This window comes from Gorilla gorilla, chromosome 18 (genome assembly GCF_029281585.2).
Source record: "Gorilla gorilla gorilla isolate KB3781 chromosome 18, NHGRI_mGorGor1-v2.1_pri, whole genome shotgun sequence".
NCBI lineage: Eukaryota > Metazoa > Chordata > Mammalia > Primates > Hominidae > Gorilla > Gorilla gorilla.
Genome location: NC_073242.2, coordinates 114406227 through 114428663, shown reverse-complemented (window position 1 = coordinate 114428663; position 22437 = coordinate 114406227). Strand labels below are relative to the sequence as shown.

The following is a 22437-nucleotide window of genomic DNA, read 5'->3' as shown; positions in this document are numbered from 1 at the left end:
CTCCCAGCCTTTACATATGTTTGAAATTTTCCATAAGAGGTTAAAGAGATGAGGTGTGAAAGTTGGGAACTAGGAGTTGCAGTCTTGGACACGCCTGCCACACAGAGGCAGCGGATGTGCAGCTCTTCCTGGGCTCCCTGAAGGCAGTGATCTGGGAGCCTGGGAGGCCCTGGCAGAACACAGCCACCCGGAGAGGCCTTGCAGATTCGAGGGCAGGAGGGAGGAAGGGGAAAGGGAAGAGGGAGAGAATGAGAATGAACCTCAGGCCTGAGAACGGGCATGGGCTGGGGGTCTTCCTGCGTGTCTCCCAGCTCTGCCTGTTGGACAGGGCTCTCTGACACAGAACATTCTGGCTGGCTTTGGGTCTGTCAACTGTTCACAGGCAGCGGCCTCAGCCTGGTGAGATGAGCTGCTAGTCAAAGCTGCTAGCTGCCCAAAAAGGTTTTGAGGAACCGGTGCCTAGCCTCACGTGAGCTGGAGGAGATCTGTTCTTATCGCAAACAGAATGGGCTCTATGAACGGCTGTGGGAGGCCAGGGAGCTCCCTGGAATTGCAAAAGCAAAACAAAACAAAACTGTGCACAGGGGGTGTGTTCTGTGCACTAGGTTCTCCTGTGCACTGCGGGTGTTCTGCTGTGTACCGTGTGCTCTCCTGTGGACTGTGTGTGTTCTGTGCACTTTGTTCTCCTGTGCACTGTGCGTGTTCTCCAGTGCGCTGTGTGTGTGTAGTGTGTTCTCCTGTGCACTACGTGTGTTCTGCTGTGTCCTGTGCACTGCGTGTGTTCTGTTGTGTCCTGTGAATTGCGTGTGTTCTCCTGTGCATGGAGTGTGTTGTGTACTGTTCTCCTGTGCACCACTGCATGTATGTTCTGTGCAGTGCGTGTGTGTTCTCTGCACTGTGTTCTCCCGTGCACTGCATGTTCTCCTGTGCACTGTGTGTTTTCCTGTGCACTGTGTTCTGTGCGCTGTATGTTCTCCTGTGCACCGTGTGTTCTGTGCACTGTGTGTTCTCCTGTGCACCGTGTGTTCTGTGCCCCGTGTGTTCTGTGCCCCGTGTGTTCTATGCACCGTGTGTTCTGTGCACTGTGTTCTCTCCTGTGCACCGTGTTCTCTCCTGTGCACCATGTGTTCTGTGCACCGTGTGTTCTCCTGTGCCCCGTGTTCTGTGCACTGTGTGTTCTCTCCTGTGCACCATGTGTTTTGTGCACTGTGTTCTTCTGTGCACCATGTGTTCTGTGCCCCGTGTGTTCTGTGCACTGTGTGTGTTCTCCTGTGCACTGTGTGTTCTCCTGTGCAGTGTGCGTATTCTCCTGTGCACTGTGCGTGTGTTCTATGCAATGTGTTCTCCTGTGCACTGTGTGTGCATGTTCTCCTGTGTGCTGTGCATTTGTTCTGTGCAGTGTATATTCTCCTGTGCAATGAGTTCTCCTATGCACTGTGCATGTTTTCTGTGCACTGTGTGTTCTCCTGTGCACTGTGTGCGTGAATTCTCCTGTGCACCATGTGTATTCTCCTGTGCACTGTGCTTGGTCTCCTGTGCAGTGTGTGTGTTCTCCTTTGCAGTGTGTGTGTTCTCCTGTGCACTGTGTTCTCCTGTGCACTGTGTGTGAATTCTCCTGTGCACCGTGTGTGTGTATTCTCCTGTGCACTGTGTTCTCCTGTACACCATGTGTTCTTCTGTGCACTGTGTCTGTGTTCTGAGCACTGTGTGTGCGTGTTCTCCTGTGAACTGTGTATGCATATTCTCCTGTGCAGTGTGGTTCTCCTGTGCACTGTGTGTGCGTATTCTCCTGTGCATTGTGTGGTTCTCCTGTGCACTTTGTCTGTGTTCTATGCACTGTGTGTGCGTGTTCTCCTGTGAACTGTGTATGCATATTCTCCTGTGCAGTGTGGTTCTCCTGTGCACTGTGTTCTCCTGTGCACTGTCTGTGTTCTGTGCACTGTGTGTGCGTATTCTCCTGTGCACTGTGTGGTCTCCTGTGCAATGTGTGAATGTTCTCCTGTGCAGTGTGTTCTCCTGTGCACTGTGTGTTCTCTGTGCACTGTGTGTGCCTTTTCTCCTGTGCACTGTGCATGTGTTCTGTGCAGTCTGTATTCTCCTGTGCACTGTGTGTGAATTCTCCTGTGCACCATGTGTGCGTGTTCTCCGGTGCACCGTGTTCTCCTGTGCACCGTGTGTGCATGGTCTCCTGTGCACTGTGTGTGTTCTACCTGTGCACCGTGTGTGCGTGTTCTCCTGTGCACCGTGTGTTCTCCTGTGCACTGTGTATGTGTTCTCCTGTGCACTGTGTGTGCTGTGCACTGTGCGTGTTCTCCTGTGCACTGTGTGTCTTCTCCTGTGCACCGTGTGTGCATGGTCTCCTGTGCACTGTGTGTGTTCTCCTGTGTACCGTGTATGTGTTCTCCTGTGCACTGTGAGTGTTCTCCTGCACACTGTGTTCTGTGCACCATGTATGTGTTCTCCTGCGGCGAGGCCTACCTGGCTTTCGCCAGAATTTCAGTGATCTGTAACTCACAAAAGGTTAAGAAACTCTGCCTTAGTGATAAATAAAACCGGGAGGGTTACATTTGACCTAAAGAGTAACGTGATGTGATGAGTGGCCTTGCTGGAGGGAGGGCTCCTCAGCCGCAATAGTGAAATGGATTTGAACACTATTCCGAGACCTACCTCAGGAGTGCTAGTTCCTAGTGACTTGGGGATGACTGACATCTACAAACTCCTCTGGTGAGCCAAAGCCTCGGCGGATGTCACCTGAGCCCGTCCTCCCAGCGGCCTGTGCAGCGGGAATTCCTATCATCCCCTGTCCACACAGGAGAGAACCAGACAGCACAGGTGAAGGACACAGCCAGGAAGGGCGCCACCGGATCTGAAAGGCTGCCGGAGTGATCCAGAATGGGTGATCTGTCCATGGCACTCTGGAGGCAGCAGGATAAAGCACAGAAGACTGCTGGTCTTTAAGGTCTAGGCCAAAAGCTAAGCAAAGACGGTAAGGCCCAGCAGGTTTCCGCAGGCCTGAGGGTCTGGGGACGCTTACGGTAAAGAACTCTGCTGGCAAGAAGGGTGGGCAGGTTGCCAGGATTGCAGTGACTGGCCTGCAAGCCACTCTTTCAGAATCAGCCCAGAGAACAAGAGGCATGAGACAGCTCCCACCATCACACCGTCTGTCACGAAGCAACATGCCGTACGCAGAAGACAGAGAAGGGGCCTGGCGCGGGTCACAGGACATGAAAGGCAAGGAAGGTGAGGGACCTGTCTGCCAAACCGAGGACAGCGAGGACAGGGCAACTGCGGACATGCGCACACAGACACACAAAGATGTGTGAGCACATGCACATGCGCACACGCACACAGACGTGCACTGATCCACACAGACGCTCGTGCACATGCACACAGACGTGTACTGATACGCACAGAGACGCTCGTGCACACGCACACAGACGTGCACTGATCCACACAGAAATGCTCGTGCACACGCAGACGTGCACTGATCCACAGAGACGCTCGTGCACACGCAGACATGCACTGATACACAGAGACGCTCGTGCACACGCACACAGACGTGCACTGATACGCACAGAGACGCTCGTGCACATGCACACAGACGTGCACTGATACGCACATACACAAACACAACTGCCTTCCTCCCACAAGCACAATGACTGCCCCTTCCTTCATCTTTGTTCTCATCCCACACACCCCAGGCTCCTTCATCCCAAACTCCCTGTAGGCTGGCTGGCTGATTCCAGCCTTCCCAGGTCTCTAATCTTAAAGACGACCACCACTACATAATCAGATGTTCAATGCTTTACAGAACAAACGTGTTCTTTACTGTGAAGTTCATTATAAACCTGAATCCCTGATCATTTAAAGCCTATTATCCAACTTATGCCTCAAGCAGCAACATTTTTGTGTTCAACGATTTAACTTACTACACACACCTTGTGCAAAATCACAAACCTTTTCATACATTTATGAGCTTCAGAATTTAACTGGGAAGTGTAGCACAGCCCTTTGTCCCTCTGCATTGCATGGTGAGAAATGGCTAAAGCAACAATCGCCGCATTCTGTTTTATGAGCGCAAAGGAACACCTATTCTTATCTGGGCCACTCGCCCTGGTCCTTAGGAGGATGCCAGATCCCCCTGGGATGGCAATGGCAGAGGCTGCACAGCTTCCTGAAGATGTAGGTACCACAGCACCAGCCCCGGGCAGGGAGCCAGGCCAAGGGCAACGACAGAATCTTCTGGAGACAGCACAGCAACCCACTCATCTGTGTGCACCCCCACCCACAACCGTCTTGCACTGGGTGCATGTCTCGCCCAGGGCGAGGGAAGTTGAGGCCTGGCCTCACAGTGTGGACCGGCTGCGGGACAAGAACACAGTCAACTTTGGCTTTGCTTGGAAAGCTCCTTCAGATACATAACTCCCGGCCCCTCCTGAAAATGATCATTTTCTTAGCCAGGGCCCTGTGCTTTAGGAGAGGTTTACTGTCAGAGCTTGCTGTTCTTTTGAAACTGGGCCACTAGACTGAGGACCTGCTCAGAGGCTTTGATGTTCTTGGAGCCGAGGTAGGAGGTGCTGTTGGGGCCCGTCTCCTCCAGGAAGTAGCGGTAGTTGGCCATCAGGCCGCAGGAGCCGGTGATGCCTCTGAGGCTCACATCCGCCATCCAGTTGATGCGCCACAGCACCGCCCCGTTCTGCAGGTGGAAGTTGGCCACGGGGTTCAGCGCGTAGCCGCGGTGCTTCTCTCCGTACAGGTACCAGGCGCACAGCCTCATCAGCGGAGTCTGCAGCGCCCGCACCAGCTTCTCCGACTGCACCCACTCGCTGCTGCTGAGGAGGAGCTTGAGGGTCTCGTTAATGGGGCCACCTGTGATCTCCGAGATTTCCTTACATTCCGAATCTGTAAAGAGTTCATTCCTCCCATGCTCCTTCGTTTGCGAGTTCAGAAGCCCCAGAAGCCATTTGGTGAAACCAGGTATAGGTGACAGACTCGAAAACACCCCAAGGTGAGGAAACTCTCTCTGTAAAGCAGGGTTGGGGTGGAAAGGAAGGCGGAGAAAACACAAATTCAGCAGGTACGTTACCAACAGAGGAGCACCTCTTAACCTACGGCTCACATGCTGCTGTGTAGCGGTCAGAGTGACATCTGATACATGTTGTTTATCTTCTTTCAAGGAACTTTTCTTTTTTTCCTCTTAGAGTCAGGGTCTTGCCCTATTGCCCTGGCTGGAGTGCAGTGGTGTCATCATGGCTCACTGCAGCCTCCATCTCCTGGGTCCAAGCCATCCTCCTGCCTCGGCCTGCTGAGTAGCTGGGACCGCAGGCTTGCGCCACCACGCCCAGCAGGAAATATTTATCAGGAACCTGATGTGTGCCAGACCCTGGAGGCATCCTGACTCCCCAAGGCAGGGTGTCTCCATCCCCACCATCCCTTCTCATGTCGGCAAAACCGAGACTAGAGTGTTGGGGGACTTGCCTTAAACCAGACAGCTGGCCAGTGGGGAGTGGGGATTGGGGCACCGCAGCTACTCACCGCAGGCCTTGTCTTTCCCGTACACCATGCTCCTCCCATGGCCACCTGTGAGGCCCCAGAAGCTGCTCTGCTGCTCGGCACACGAGCGGCCAGGGACTGGTGAGTGAGCGACTAGCTGCCCGGCCACACCACAGCGGGTGCAGAACGGGGTAGAGGGCGAGGAGGGGGACGCTGCGGGTATCTCTCCATATCACATGACATGGTTCAATCGTTATTGTCCCAACTAGATAGAGATCTCATGATCATTTCAAACAATCTACTACTTTCTGATTATAAATGTAACACATGCTCACTATAGATATTTTTTAAAAAAATTAATAACAGAAGAAAATAAAACCATCATACTCCACTACATTGAGAAAAATACTCTCGATAGTCTGCTCAGATAAACTCCTAGTGTTTCTTGATGCGATTTTTGCATGGGTGAGACACTTACTTTATATTTTGCAATATGAATTTATATCGTGAGCATTTTCTCATTATCATTTAAAATTCAAACACAGAAAATTTTAACCACAGAGTAATATGAAAAGAGAAGACTATTATGATTTTCCTCACCATGTTCCTCCTGTTGGGCATTCGTGGTAGCTCCCGGGTTTTTTGCACCCACCCCGGCCCACTTTTTTTTTTTTTTTTTTGAGACTGTCTCTCCCAGGCTGGAGTGCAATGGTGCAGTCTTGGCTCACTGCAATCTCCGCCTCCTAGGTTCAAGTGATTCTCCTGCCTCAGCCTCCCGAGTAGCTGGGACTACAGGCATACGCCACCATGCCTAATTTTTGTATTTTTAGTAGAGACGGGGTTTCACCACGTTCGCCAGGCTAGTCTCGAACTCCTGACCCCAGGTGATCTGCCTGCCTCGGCTGGGATTACAGGCGTGAGCCACTGCGCCCAGCTGTGTTTTGCTTTTGTAAACCCTGACGCGCACCTCCAGGCAGAGGGGCCATTCATTCCCTTCCAGACTCCCTTTGAGGACTTCTAAGCTGGCCGCCCAGGGGCAGTTAAGCAGCACCCTCAGGACAGGTGCTCGGCTAAGGCCCAACTCCCCCGAATCCCGGGATCTGCTCCTCCTCTTCCTGCCTTCCTTTTTTTTTTTTTTTTTTTTTTTGAGACGGAGTCTGGCTCTGTCGCCCAGGCTGGAGTGCAGTGGCGCAATCTCAGCTCACTGCAAGCTCCGCCTCCCGGGTTCACGCCATTCTCCTGCCTCAGCCTCCCGAGTAGCTGGGACTACAGGCGCCCGCCACCACGCCCGGCTAATTTTTTGTATTTTTAGTAGAGACGGGGTTTCACCATGTTAGCCAGGATGGTCTCGATCTCCTGACCTCGTGATCCGCCCGCCTCGGCCTCCCAAAGTGCTGGGATTACAGGCGTGAGCCACCGCGCCCGGCCCCTGCCTTCCTTACCCTGATACATTTCCCCACCCCGCCCTGCTAATCACCACCCTCAGTGAAGACAGAGGAATGAGGAAACTGTGGGAATGAGCTACGGCTCATTGTTACCCGGGGGAAACATGGCGGCGTGGTAATGAAGCCCACACCCAGCTGAATCCTGAGGGCTTCAATTTGAAATTGATTATGAATTTACTAGGAGCATGTAAACGTCCCCACTCCACACTGTCGTCCTCAAAGGAAGGCCTCTGCTGCAGCCATGTGCAGCCCCCAACACAGTGAACACCCTGCTCAGAGCCAGTCATTAGCAAACATCGACCTACTGCACCTAATTATTAGATTCTACTCACTGGAATTTATCCAAGTCCCTGACGAGGTTGGGGTTTTTGAAAGCCTGGGCCTGGAGTGAACATCATTTCTGATGTAGGATGGTTACTGTGTTTTTCACAGGGCAGCAAAGAGAGGAGAGTTAGATTAAAAGCAGATGCATTTACCTTCGAGCTGTCTGGTCTCACCTCAGCACTCCCTCACAGGCCATGAGAGGGCCCAAGCTAACAGCACATCAGGTGTCAGAGGCCCTGAGAGTGTGGGCAGGCGCAGGGGGAGGACAGGCGTGGCAGGATGACTAGCAGCTGTGCCATCTGGCTGGGACATTTCAGAGTGACACTTACACCAGGATGACACGTGAAATCCAGAGTGTCCTGAGCAGGTCAGAACGAGGTCGCCCTAGAGAGAGCTGATGACCTCAGAACACAACTGTGTCTTGCAGTCAACTGGGCAGCTGGGTTGGAGGCCTCTCTCAGCATCATTCTCATCTCTCTGGGAGACTTATGGCTCCCAGGAGTTGCCAAGGGGCCTCTGGCACCTTTTCTACTCCCTGCCCCTCCCTTTAGCTCCTGTCTTCATCTGTGTCCCTCATGGCACCTGACACCCCACGAGGTTCGCTGACCTGACCACACGGAAGCCAAGCGTGACCGGGGCTCCCTGCGTGTCGCTTACCTGCAACTCCTTGACGACTCGCTTTATGAGGAATGTTCCCAGCTCCACCCCTTGGAGTCCCTGCTGGGTCAAGCTGATGGAATAAAAGATCGCAGCAGCAATTTTGTTCTTCTCTTCTGTTTCTGATGGAGGACGTTCCTTCACGATTGCCTGGAAAACACCAACGATGGTTCTAAGGATGGCCTGGCCGCTCTGCAGCCCACGAGGCAAGCCTGTTGCTGGGACCAGAAGACAATTCTCAGAGCACTGAAGGAGCTGGAAGAGACCTCGGCTCCCCAGCTGGGGTTCAGGCTACAGAGCCTAAAAGCTGCTCTGTTTTGAAAACTCTCTGGAGGAGGCGACTCCACCGCGTGCCTGGGGGTCCTCAGCACTGGATCGTTTCTGCCATTTTGAAATTTTCATGCAAACTTTGTTGAAGAGCAATGTATGCCCCTTTCTGTCTCTTTTAGGCCTTTGTGCAAACAAAAACTTGCTCCATAAACTCTCTGGCCAACACTCAGCGATAACACACGGATCCTTGAGACCAAACAGCTCCAGTTCCTTCAGCTTCTCCTAAAGGACTGACGTTTCCCACCACTGAATTGTTTTTCCTCCTTTTCTCTGAACTCTAGGTTTTTCAAATTTCTCAAGACGCTATAAGCAGTCCTTATAATTTTCTTTTAGGAAATATACCTTTGTTTGACTTTTTCATGTACCTTTTGGGTTTTGTGCCATTTTTGTTTTTCCTAAATGGTAACACATTTGCAGACATCCCTGCGAGGCATTCTAAGAAACGAGCTAGACTGGGAAGTCGCTTAGCTGAAGTCTGAGTTTACTGCCTCTCATTCTGACCGCAGCGTTTTCTAATCCCTTATACTCTGAAGCATAACCCTTAACACTCCAAAGCTCACTGCGTAACAGTGGAATAGCAGGCGGCTACCTTTTCATTTGCTTTGAAGCAGGGACACCAGCTTACTTTTGAAGAACCCATTTAAACTATTTTAACTTCTACCAGCTACGTTCGATTCTGGAAGGAGGAGCGTTTAGCTCAGACTGCATAGATGAGGTCTCGTAGTCAGTCCATGAACTTTCTGAAATTGTGTATGGAGGCCGGGCGCGGTGGCTCACGCCTGTAATCCCAGCACTTTGGGAAGCCGAGGCGGGCAGATCACGAGGTCAGGAGATCGAGACCACCCTGGCTAACACGGTGAAACCCCGTCTCTACTAAAAATACAAAAAAGTGAGCCGGGCATGGTGGCAGGTGCCTGTAGTCCCAGCTACTACGGAGGATGAGGCAGGAGAATGGTGTGAACCCGGGAGGCGGAGGTTGCAGGGAGGCGGAGGTTGCAGGGAGCCAAGATCACGCCACTGCACTCCAGCCTGGGCACAGAGCGAGACTCCGTCTCCAAAAAAAAAAAAAAAAGAAAGGAATTGTGTATGGAATGTGTGAGTCTATGCATATCTGCTCTGAGGAAAACATCCTCAGCATTTTTCCCTCCAGATTCTTAAAGGATCTGTGACTCCTATAAAGTGAAGAAATGCTGCTGTGAGGAAAGGCGGAGAGCTCATGACATGAAGGACATATCCTCCGAGGCCCGAGAGGGGCCCGCTGTCCTGCACCGTGCTCTATGGAAGAGCTCTGTCGTTCACAGGACGGAGCTCACTTCACATCACTCCCAGGCTTATCTCCTTTCTTTTTTTTTTTTTTTGAGACGGAGTCTTGCTCTGTCACCCAGGCTGGAGTGCAGTGGCATGACCTCGGCTCACTGCAACCTCTGCCTAGTGGCAAGTGATTCTCATTTGTGCCTCAGCCTCCCAAGTAGCTGGGGCTACAGGTGCACACCACCACACCCGGCTTATTTTTGTATTTTTAGTAGAGACGGAGTTTCACCATGTTGGCCAGGCTGGTCTGGAATTCCTGACCTCAGGTTATCCAGCTGCCTCCTCAGCCTCCCGGAGTGTTGGGATTCTAGGCATGAGCCACTGCGCCGGGCTCGCCTTTGTTTTTTAAGAAGTCTGCAAATTATCTTGTGATTCCTTATGCAAAAATCCCAGCAATCTTTTTTTAAAGTTTTCAAACTAAAAACAAAGCTTTCTTCGGTTATACAAGTGAGGTATGTATAATGTCAAAGAGACAAAAAATTGATAAAGCTAAGTGAATAAAACAAAGAGGCAAAAAAAAAAAAAAAACCATGCATAAAAAAAAAAACAATTACTCCAAAATCTAATCTCCATGCCTGTTGCTGCTGCCCTTTTGATGAACACCTTTCCGGGCCTGTCTCAGAGGCTCTCGGTACGCACACAAATGTACACAGGACTGCGTACCCACGCACATTCTCACGCGCCCTTAAGAGTCAGGATGCGAGCTGGGTCTCAATTCCAGTTCCGCCCTTACTTGCTCGATGATCATGGGTAAGTTGTGGACGTTCCCCCAAGCCTCGGTTTTCTCATAATAATACCTAAATCAGCCGGGCGCGGTGACTGACGCCTTTAGTCCCAGCACTTTGGGAAGCTGTGGCGGGCAGATCACCTGAGGTCAGGAGTTCGAGACCAGCCTGGCCAACATGGTGAAATCCCATCTCTGCTAAAAATACAAAAAAAAAAATTAGCTGGGCATAGTGGCACATGCCTGTAATCCCAGCTACTCGGGAGGCTGAGGCAGGAGAATCGCTTGTACCCGGGAGTTGGAGGTTGCAGTGAGCCGAGACAGCACCATTGCACTCTAGCCTGGGCAAGAAGAGCGAAACTCCGCTTCAAAAAAAAAAAAAAAAAATCACAACACCACCACCTAAATCACAGGGTGCTCAGAGCAATAACACACAAAATGTGCTTCACAGACTGACAGGCACAGAGCACTACTCAATAGATATTATTAATATTATTCATAAGACCACACCACACACATGCTACTCTGTAAACCTGAACTTCTACTCAACAGTAAGTCAAGGCTGGCTTTCCATATAAACCTACAACAATATTTAAATACATGCACAGATATCTGATGTACACGAGGCCACGCCATGTGTCTACACCGCCCTCCTGGAGCCCATTCTCTCCTGATGGGCCCTAGGTTATCATCTCCAGCCTTGTGAACTGTCAGCAATGCTGCAGGAATAGCCATCTGACACTCAGGGCTGAGCATCTCCGCAGGAGAAGTTCCTAAGAGTGGAATTGTTAGGCCAGAAGGAATGCACATTCTGAATTTTCATCCATGTTGCCAAATTGCCCTCAGAGAAGTCAGAATGGCCCCTAGTCCCACCAAGAGGGCATCGGAGTGTGACTCTTTCACACACAAACATTGTAAGGGAATGTGTTTCTCCTTGGTGATCAGGAATGTCTGCCCATTTGCCCTACTCAGCTTCTCTAACTTCTCAGCAGGACACCTGCTTAGGGCACTCACCTTGTGATGGGCCATCATCCACTTAGCTTCCTAACAGCCCCTCATGTCCTCTTGGTCTGAGCAAACCTGCACTGCCCCAGGGGTCTCATGCTCCCTGCCACCTGTCTTTAGCACTCCTATTTCCAGACCCTGCAATGTGCTCCCTGGTTCTTCTGCCCCAATGGGCCTGCAGGAGTGTTTCAGACATTCTTGCCAAACTCATCCAGGAGTAGAGCAGCTTGCCACAGGACGGGGCTATCAACCACAAGTCCCATAACCTCCATTCGCCAAGGAGTGTCCTCGGCCCACATCAAGCATAACGGATCGTGTGCCTCTTTCAATTTTCTAATCAAGTATCTTTCAAAACTCCCCACAGGCATTTAACAAAAGCTGTAAAGGTGAACTATGTATGAATCAGGTATCTGTCCCTTCTTCCTTCACAATTATTTTCTGCTTCACAAACATGTTCTGTGATAGACTTTAACTGTATCTCAACCTAAGATCAACACAGCCAGATGAATGCTCGCCTTGCTCCATAACTGTGTGCCTGTTACACTTCTATGCTCTACACCTACAAATCTGGAGATTTTATTTAACCAATTTAAAAAAGCCCAAAACCATTTATTTAAAAAAAAAAAAAAGGATAAAATCAAGTAAAAACAAAACAAAACAAAAAACACAAGGGGCTCTACAGGGTGCCCATCTTGTCCCGAATTGACCATCGCAGGTACCTGGATGTTGCTGGAGATGTCACCAGTCAGTGCCACGTGCAAAACGACCAGAGGCTCCCCAGGGGTCGAACAGTGAGAAAAGAAGTAACACCTTCTGTAGGGCCCAACGCGGCGCTTCATGTCCATCCAGTTTTTTACAGGATGCACAGCCTCAGCCCTGGGGCGGAATTTATAAAGAGACGAGACAAATGCATAATTCACAAGTAACGGCTGCTGACTCCTATTCATACTATTCGTCTAAGTCAAACAAGTTCTTTAAATAGAGCTTTAATGGACCCTTCTGGAAAATTCAAAGAAAGTCATTTTCATGAGAAACAGCACCCACTGAGAGGAACTACAGTGAATGACCATTTTACACACAAAATTGTGCTCCAGTTTTAATTCCAGTTTTAAAAGGAGTTTGTGAGGCTCCGGGGAAGGATTCATGCAGATTTTAACGTGAAACCTAATCAAACGCTTGGTGTTGAATACTGTGTCTTTTCTTTCCTCGGGATCTCTGTGAAGCCGTCAGTGCTGCAATCAGGGGGCTCATCTGGTGTCTTCCAGCAATCTCGCCCCACCGCTATTTTGTTTTCAGCATGTGAAATGGCAGCAGGCACTGTCAGCCCTTTGAATTGAATTGGTTACATTTCAAATAGGACACTTTTCAAACCTTGGATTCCATGGGACAACATGTAATGTGAAGATGCCTATGTGCAAAGGTTGTGAGGGCACCGTGACATGCTAGCCTGTGTTATACGGGTCCTGGATGTAACACATGATATAGTTTGTTTAGAGATTTTAACCCAGGGAGAAATCTTAACCACTAGGTGGGCTAAATACTGTTTTGATCACGAATGCAAACGCTTGGTCCAGTGAGTTTCTACAACTCTGATTACGGGGTCTTGGGACGAGAGATAATGGGTGTGTTTGCTTTAAAAAAGAGGACACAAATAAGACCTCACACGCAGGTCAGTGACAGACATATCAGTTTCTCTTGGTGCCCTTTCTTCTTCCTCCATAATCTTAGTATCATGTGTGGTGACAGCTGCAGCATTTGCAAATACTGTGTTTGGATTTTATTAGACTTGAAATAAACTGTACATATGAATGGAGATAGATTAGCTTTTAGCCAATATAAAACATACACAAATATATATGAAAAATGTATGTACAAAGAAAATGAAAACCGTAATACTTACTCACTGATTTTCTGAAGCACTTCACAAGGTGAATGCCAGGTAACCCGTTCTAGGTTCAGGAACCCGGAGGAAAACCATTCTGAGAGCATTCCTTTCAACACCCCATTCATTTCCTGAAAAGGAGAAGATAAATCCCAGGCCTCCAATGTGCAACAGATCAAGCCCATCTCTGTGTTGTGGTCAGCACAAGGAATGAAAACACTCAAGCACGATACATAAGACAACTGTGCAAGACAATTCTCGAAACAGCTTTTCCCAAGATTCCTCTGTCAGACATCTTATCTCAAACCAAGTCAGGCTTTCATTGAACGCTCTATTTAGACTTAACTACTTCAGTCTGTTAAGACCTCTGAATGGAAACAATTCAATTTGAACTAAGTTGCCCAAATCAAATAATACGTTCCAATTCGTTCACCATAGTGAGCATACTAATCATATAAAATCAGCATAACAATGAAAGATGCACTGTAAGGGAAATACTAAGACAGCAAGGGTGTCAACAGCACTGTCCTCATCCTTTCAGGAACCTTCTTTGATACGTCAAAACATTATGCCTACATTTCCTAAGAAAGACAAGTACTTGGTTCAGGAACCCTATTTCATCAACTCAGAGATGTACATTTTCATATTTTAACATCTCTCAAGTCAGGATGCATCTTTCGAATGATGGCGGGTCACAGACTAATTGGCAGCATTTTTGTTTTAAGAGACGGGGTCTCACTCGGTCACCCAGGCTGGAGTGCAACAGCATGAACACGGCTCACTGCAGCCTTGACCTCCTGGGCTCAAGCGGTCCTCCTGTCTCAGCCCCCCAAGTAGCTGGGACTGCAGGTGAGCGCCACCAACCCTGGATAATTTTTTTTTGTCTTTTTTGTAGAAATGGGGTTTTGCCACGTTGCCCAGGCTAGTCTCCAGCTCCTGAGCACAGGCAATCTGCCTGCCTTGGCCTCTCAAAGTGCTGAGATTACAGGCGTCAGCCACTGTGCCCCGCCGTAACCTACCTTAGAGGGACATAAAATAATAGCGTATCTGGCAACCAATGCATTTCAGAGTTGACGAAATTATCCTAATTTTGCCTCACTTATTTATATTGTATCTACTTCCAAAAATGATGTGAATTGACTTGACCACCCAAGATACATCTGCACTGAAGCTTTTCCAGCAAGAGCAGAACACAAGGCCCTGAGCAGGAGCAGCGTCGCCTCGGGGCTGCCTGCACAGCCACAGCTTGTTGTTCCCCAGTGGCTGTACCCCTTTTCTTTCAAATTAACAGAAGCCTCACTTTTCAGCTAGGGACACAGCTGTCCAGAACAAAGATTGCACTGCGGCTGGGGGCAGCCATGTGACAGAGTTCCGGTCAATGAGGGGTAAGCAGAGGTCTCCTGCAGCCACTTTGGGGAACTTGAAAAGACAGCAGGAGCAGGCCCTTGGCCCATCTTTTTCTTTGTCCTTTCCACTGCAGACTGGAAGGCGGTGTGATGGCTGGCATTGGAGCAGCCATCCTGGGCCACGACGTGGCTTTGGAGATGAAGGTTTTTCTGGGCAGAGCAACAAGATTCAAGTCTGAATCCACCAAGAGCACCAAAGAGCAGAATCAGCTCTGGGCTGCCCACCTCTAGACTTCCACATGACAGACAAACTTCTGTCATATTCAAATCACTGTTATTTTGGGTCTTTGTTACTCATAAACTACATAGTAACAGATCCACTGAACATTATTATTAAATAACAGTAAACATCTCAGGACATCTGATACAAGAATGACCTTCTGAATCTCTCTACAAGGGTCATAAAGAACACAATGGGCAACACCTATAAGAATGGCTTTACAACAGCTAGAATTTTTTTTTTTTTTGAGAGATGGAGTCTTCCTCTGTCACCCAGGCTGGAGTGCAGTGGTGCAACCCTGGCTCACTGCAACCTCTGCTCCCTAGGTTCAAGCGATTCTCCTGTCTCAGCTTCCAAATTTAATAAAACAATTTTACATTTTAATCCCTGTTAAAGGGTGAAAGGACTCAGAACTTTGACGCCTGAGAAAGAGTTGCAGGTTTTGGGGTGATGGCTCAGAGAAGTTTTCGGAAGGAGATGAGGTCTCCTTTTACATGTTTAAGCACTAGGGCACGAAAGAGGCCACAAATTTGTTCTGTGTGACCCCATGGGGGGCCGGGGAAGGAAATCTAGGACTGACTGGTGGAAGTCATGGGCAGTCAGATGTGGACTCAATTTAGTGTAAAGAGGAACTTTTGAATAGCTGGAGCTGTCCACAGAGATCATCCTGGGAGACGGTGACCCTCAGCACTGGAAGTCATCAAACACAGGTGGACAGAACTCAACGGAGCTGTTTGAAAACGGATTTAAACATTGGATAGACAGCTGGACCAGAAGATCTTTGCAATTCCTTTTAACTCTACATTCCATGACTCAATCTCCTTTACTTGGTTGTAAACGCCATAAAAGCAGGGTCCACTTCTGATTCACTTTTATGGTTCGCAAAGCATTCACTAATAGATTGATATCAAATGAAAAAGATGGAAAAATGGAATGAATGGTGATTAGGAAGTACCAAGAGGGCAGGATGAAAGAGATCATTTGCTAGGTGACACAGAATGGCCCTTTATAAAATTGTACTTTCCGCATTTGACTATAGCAATTCTTAATCTTCCTGGGATCCTCTCACACTCTTACGTGCTAAAAACCATAGGTCCTGCCCCCAGAACACTGCAAATACATTAGTAAAATTGTGCATACGTTTCCCTGGGGTTCATGGACTCCTCTGATACTTATCTATGGACCATCCCAGGGGCCAGGAGGGCTTCTGTACCCCAGTTTAGGAACGGATGAGCTGAGCTCTGCGTAAGAGGTACTGGTATCTGTCTTACATTCATGATAGGAAAAAAGCTGGAAATACCTAGTTTTACTATCAATTTAATATTAATTATGAAAGAAATGGTTTGGCTGATGAAAGCTCCTCCCCTACAAATCTCTTCATTCTATTTTGGGCTCCTGACAGCTACAAAATGTGACACCGGTACACGAGAACTGGGAATCTAGGCTAAAGGTTAGAAGTCTCCGTTGCTCAGTTCTAACACCGGCAGCAGCTGTTCAGGCTGGGATGAGCCACAGCACGCGGCAACGTGGCCGGGATACAAACACCACCAGGGAAAGAGGCCTCTGCAACTGTACGTGCATTAATTCAGGCACCATTTATCACCAATACAAGACTGAGAAACACAACTGCGGGGAATATCCTGGTGATGCTAAGGGCAGCGACAGTTCTCAGTGTATTCTGCTGGAGTGCTTCTTATTTTTTTTTTTTCAGAGGCAGGTCTTGCTCTGTTGCCTAGGCTGGACTTGAACTTCTGGGCTCAGCTGAACCTCCCAAGTAGCAGGGACTACAGGTGCGTGCCACTGCACCCGGCTCTGTGTATTGTGTATTGTTAATTCCATCGACTTGTATGACACTGTTTAGACCAGGCCACTTTTCCTTTTAAAAGAGAAACTGGTTCCCTCTCTTTTGAAGCTCTATCAAGATCTGCTTATTTTGGTATGTGAAGAAAAGTTACCCTCCCTTGTCCAGAAGCCCTGCGCTGGGGAAGGGAGGATAAAGTCATGGATGAGGGTAGCACTGCAGAGGCTGAGAAATTTGGGGACAATTCCCACTCACATAAGCTGCCACTCCGCAGGTGTACACTTGATACTATGGGTATACTTTCCTATCTAAAAATAAGTATTACTTAGCATAGGTAAGCACAGAATTTACTAGAACCAACAAGGAGTACTCAATTAACTAAAAGGCAGAGGGTACGCAGGTGTCTAGCATGGCCGGGTGGCTGTGGCAGTGGGAACCAGGTCCCTTCTCTAGTTTCTGTGCCTCTGTTAAGGTTCGAGCACCTCTCATTCCACCCTAACTGCGAGGTCCAAACCGCCCATGAGGGACCCTTTCCATGAATTAAAGGCCAACCTTCCTCGAGTGCCCACAAATCACCGAACCTCACTCAGACCTTCCCCTCTACTGGGGATTCGACTCGGTTTCACTGGGATCTCACCTCTAAGAAACTGAAGTCATCAACCAACTGGGCCTCTGGAGAAAAACAAAAAGCCTATAAACCACCATCCCCCAGACACATCACATCCTCATACCCACACCTACTATGCAACCACAGGGACACACATACCTACAAACTCCTCTACGTTCAGGAGGCCACAAATCCAGGCAGTAACAAGCCTCCAAACTCACTCAGATCAGAGGAAAAGAACATTTTAAAAAGTAAGAACACAGCCGGGCACAGTGGTTCACACCTGTAATTCCAGCACTTTGGAAGGCCAAGGCGGGCGGATCATCTGAGGTCAGGAGTTCCAGACCAGCCTGGCCAACATAGCAAAACCCCGTCTTTACTAAAAATACAAAAATTAGCCAGATGTGTTGGCAAGCACCTGTATTCCCAGCTACTCAGGAGGCTGAGGTGGGAGAATGGCTTGAACCTGGGAGGCGGAGGTTGCAATGAGCAGAGATTGTGCTGCTGCACTCCAGCCTGGGCAACAGAGCAAGACTCTGTCTCAAAAAAAAAAAAAAATCAGATTAAAAAAATAGATCAGATCATACCACATTAAGTGATTCTGGTGAGAGGTTACAATATCAGATCCCAGTTGATAGTTTATAGGTACAGAACAATCTAATTCTATTCTAAGACTGATTTAAGCGACAGGGATTTTAAAAAAATTACATCTGGGCTCACACCTATCTATAATCCCAGCACTTGGGATTGGAGGATTGTTTGCTTGAGGCCAGGAGTTCAAGACCAGCCTGGGAAACGTAACAAGAAAAAACATAAACATAAACAAAAAAAACACAAACAAAAAACCGTAAACAAAAACAACAAAACAAAAAACCATATATATATATATACACACGCGCACACACACACACACACACATATATACACATACATATATATGTGTATATATGAGAAAACAACTACGCAGAACAAGGGAAGGGGAAGGGAATCAATAGGTTCAGCTACTAACAGTTACATGCACTGAATATAAGGCTGGGGTTTCTAGGTAAAGAAAGGGAAGGGGCACAGTAAAGCAATCGCGGAAAGGCTCCTGCAGCCATTATGTCCAAACCATATGCAGAGGCAAAGATCAGGCTGCCGTTATGCATCCTGTTTGATAAACATCTCTGGTCCACAGGACTTTTGGCCTACTATTACAGTATGCAATGTTTTTTTCCCTTATGTATATAGACAGCCTTGGTCAAAAAGCAAGGAAACTTGTGAATGTCTGAGGACTCGGCAGCCTCTGTATTTCCCAGGGGCTAGCTCCTTTCTCTCAACAGTCAAGTCTGGTGGTGAGTGTGTTCAGTTGCCATGCAACGTGTTCCTTCCCAATGATGCGATAACCAAGAGTTTTCTTGAGTGGGGAAGAAAAGGATGTATTCCACAGCATCTCACAAAACCAGAGAATTCAGAATTGGACCGGATGTGAGAAATCAATGAGGGACAAAGCTGTCCAAATGTCTGATATGAGGACCCTCTCAGCTGGGCAGAAACCTTTCAAGTCCTTCATGGCTTCCTCTCAGGCTCAAAAATCTATGACAGAGTGTGGGGCAGTCTCGCCTCCACACAAATGCTGAATGATTAGTGTGTCAAGTGTCTTATGCCAGGATACCCAGCAATCTATTGCAATGATTCACTCATCATTCTGCTATGCAAGAAATTTAAAGACAAGTTTCCCAGTTTTCGAGGAGCTGATCATTTACTTGGGGGAGATGATATATTGCAAGTACTATGTCCAAGCGTGGATCAGAAAAACTCAGCTATTCAGACTAGGCTTGAGCCCAGAACATGATAATTCAACACAGTAAGAATTCATGACTGATTGTGTGTCATGCAATTAGCAACTGTGGGCTTTCTGTCTGAGAATCTTATGGCCAAAGATGCCTGGCCCTCAGTAATACTTAGCACTGTAAATTAGCCAGCTATCACGGGGAATCAAATCATGGCCACTGTTGTCACTCTTGACATTAATCCCATACTTAATTATGCCCAATTTTATGCATCTAAGTAGCCAAAAAAGAAAGTTTCTAATAAACATCTGATTAACGGTAAGACAGTGATATAAAGCGTAGTGCAAAGAACCCTGGATTAGGGTGGGTGATCAGCAAGAGCTTTTTGCTCTGAATTTAAGAACAAGTCACACAACCTCAGCATGTTCTCCTTTACTGTAAAAGGGATACGTGTTATCACCCACGTAAGACTGAAGGAATGAAAACTATTAAACCAGTATTAGAGTTCTTAAATGGGTCAAGTCATAATCATTCAAGTGTTCAATTTGTTTTAACACTAACTGCACATAACAAATGTCCAAAACTTCCTGAAACATTTACATCATTTTTCGTTCATTAAAAGGGCAGGTTAAGCCTGGGCCACATGGTGAAACGCCCTCTCTACAAAAAAAAAAAAAAAAAAATTAGCCTGGCATGGTGGCCTGCACCTGTAGTCCCAGCTACTCAGGAGGCTGAGGTGGGAAGATTGCTTGAGCCTGGGGAAGTCGAGGCTGCAGTGAGCCGTGATAACACCACTGTACTCTGGGCAACAAAAATAAAAATAAAAAAGGGCAGGTTAATTTTTCGCCATATTTAATACTAACAGTATAAAAGAAGAGTATATGTTGCTCTAGGCCTTCTTTCGGGTCATACTCATTTAAATCTCAAAGTATATGTCTGCATTTAACATGAATGAACTGTGCTAATGCCTGATTACCTCAAGTCAACTCAGAATCATCACATTAAGTACTGAACGCAGGGAGTTAAATGCCCTCCCAGAAGTCATGGAGCACAGACAAGGCCAGAAGCCATGGAGACTCCTGGGTGGTGGTGGTGACCTTGAGTCCTATTTACCTTAGTGCATTTCACAGGACTTCTCAGGACAATGTCTCACACATAGCGGCTGCCCAGTGAACTTCTGAAACACCATCCAGGGTCTCAGAAGGCTGCCTGATGCTCAGTCTGATACTCAAGTTCAGATATACCATATAGACGAAACACTTCTCAGCTACAATAATTTAAAGAGACTGTAGAGCACACACTAATCAGGTACGAGAGGTGACAGTTACCTTAAAGACCACCAAATGCTGACTATTTAGTAAACACTATACAAGCGAGGACTTCAAGGACAGACTGGAGGGAGGCGGGGGTGTGCTCTGACGAAGCCAGGACTCAGACAGCGTGGGAAGGGGACACAGTTGGCAGGCGGTAACTGCGGGCGAAGTGAACGTGCTATCGGGCAGGGAAGGCGGGGTGTGTGGGACTTGGAGGGGGCAAGTGAGGACTACTCGAGGAGGGCGGCCAGTCCGCGCTGCCGGGGGGTCGACGGCGGCCCCTTACCCGGACGTCCGGCCCCTCCACCAGCTTGAGGGCCTGCGCCTCCAGCAGGTCGGCCCGCAGCTGCACCAGGAAGCGCACGCCGCCGTCCAGCTTGCTGATGTGGTGGAAGAGGCCGCGATAGCGCGGCACCAGCGCGTAGCGCAGCCGGTCCTCGGCCTGCAGCAGCACCGCCGCCTCCCGCTGCTGCTGGCGCAGATGGAGCACACCGGCGCTCTGCTCCGCCACCTGGCCGTGGTCCACGCCGAAGCCCCGCGCCAGGCGGCCCAGCAGTTCGGCCCGCTCGGCCGTCTCGGCCAGCCCACCGTAGAAGCTCACGAAGTCCGCGCACTGACCCTCGGCGGGCGCCGGCGTCTTCTCGCGCAGCTCGTAGGCCGGCGTCGGCGGCACCGCGCGGCGCAGCAGCTCGTCCATGGCCCGCTCCAGGGCGCCGGCCGCCTGCCCGCTCGCCAGCCGGGGCCCGGGCGGCCGCGGGGGGAACCGCAGCGGGAGGAGACGCCTGGCCGTCAAGCCTGGCCCGAGGCCTCGCATGGTGCCGGACAACAGCTGCCGACGGGGAGCGCCGCCGCCGCTGCCGCGCTTCCGGCTTCCGGCGCGCGCCGGCCCCATTGGCCGAGGCCGCGAGCCCGGCGGGGGAGGCGGCCAATAGGAGGGCGGGGCGGTGGGGGCGAGGCGGCGGGGGCGGAGCGGCTCTGGCGGCGGCCCGAGGCCAAGTGTGGCTAAAGGTTACTGCCCCGCGGCTGGGCTGCCTCGGGGCCTGCTCCCGCGCGGCTGGCGGCTTGTACTCCGGTCCTAACACCTGGCCGCCTAAAGGCACCGGCCCAGCCCCTCCTCTCTTTCCCGACTGCACTGCACAAGTGCCGCCTCCTCTCTAGATCCGAGCGCCTCCAGCCTCCCGGTGCATCAGAGTCACCTGGGAACTCCTGCACCGGAGGATTCCTGGGCTCCGAAATCAGAATCCTAGAGATTCAGATTCAGTGTGTCTGGGAGGAGCCAAGGAATATGCTTGCTTAAGAGGTGTTTGTGGCAATCCTCTGGCATGGTAGGTAGCCTTTGTTTGACCCCTGCCTAGGCACTCACCATTCGCGTCAGTGTCTTACACACATGACTCTCAGAGCCACAGAGGTTGGAGGGGTGTGTGAGTGTGTGTGGAGAGAGAGAGAATATGTCTATATGTATGGATGTATGTACACATACGCACGCATATACACATGCATATGTATGTAAAAGAGACATAGAGACAGAGACTGATGGAAAGCCATACCCTTGAGCAAATGCCAGAATGAGACAAAGAGTTTTCTTTGAAATAGTTTTCAGATAATTGCAGTTATCAAGAGAGATTTATTTTGTCCTCTAGAAAGATAGGCCTGAACTCTAGTTCCCCCTCCTTCCCCAATCCATTACAATTTGTAGAAGAGAATGTCACATACCAGCCATGTCTCCCGCATGCAAAATTGCAGGAGGCATTAGGAACACAGTGGGATTTTGTTCCACTCTGATGGAAATATGGCATCTTTGGTTGGAGGGTGAGGGAGCCATGTACTTGGTTGACTATGCCTAGGTGCTAGGATTTCTATAGGTAGAACCCTTTGGTGCAGGTCTTGCAGTATAAAAGACACCTGGAGGTAGTTCTGTATGAGGACATCCTTTGCTGGGTGTGTCTCATCTTATGGGGCACGAAGAAACTACGTTTCACTCATTCTGCCTAGACACAGACACACAAAACATTCTGAAAGCCTAGTGGTGGCTTTTGAGCACACCTCTCCGTTCCTCTTTTCTAAGAAGTGGTGAAACCATATTGCCAGCTGGCTAAGGGAGTTGGTGGGGTCCAAACTCTGGTGTTTGTCTGTTTGCCTTGTCGAGT

General features: G+C 49.3%; 1 protein-coding gene across 1 annotated transcript; it reads right to left on the bottom strand.

Moving 5' to 3' along the window:
- Positions 1-3804: 3804 nt before the first annotated feature.
- On the bottom strand, positions 3805-21162 carry MLYCD (malonyl-CoA decarboxylase). Its single transcript, XM_004058066.5, has 5 exons — positions 20577-21162; positions 13190-13302; positions 12009-12165; positions 7920-8069; positions 3805-5023 (listed from the first exon to the last, which is right to left on the bottom strand). Exons 1-5 carry the CDS (start codon positions 21102-21104, stop codon positions 4490-4492), a joined length of 1482 nt encoding a protein of 493 aa, XP_004058114.1. The 5' UTR covers positions 21105-21162; the 3' UTR covers positions 3805-4489.
- Between the last annotated feature and the right edge of the window lie 1275 nt (positions 21163-22437).

Bases quoted from the DNA above. Each gene is read 5' to 3' on its own strand.
- MLYCD (XM_004058066.5), bottom strand. From the start codon at position 21,104: ATGCGAGGCCTCGGGCCAGGCTTGACGGCCAGGCGTCTCCTCCCGCTG. The intron at 13,303-20,576 runs GTAAGGGGCCGC...TCTCCTTTTCAG, and splicing joins TGGAGGGGCCGGACGTCCGG to GAAATGAATGGGGTGTTGAA. The intron at 5,024-7,919 runs GTAAGCGACACG...CCTGCTTTACAG, and splicing joins GAGTCGTCAAGGAGTTGCAG to AGAGAGTTTCCTCACCTTGG.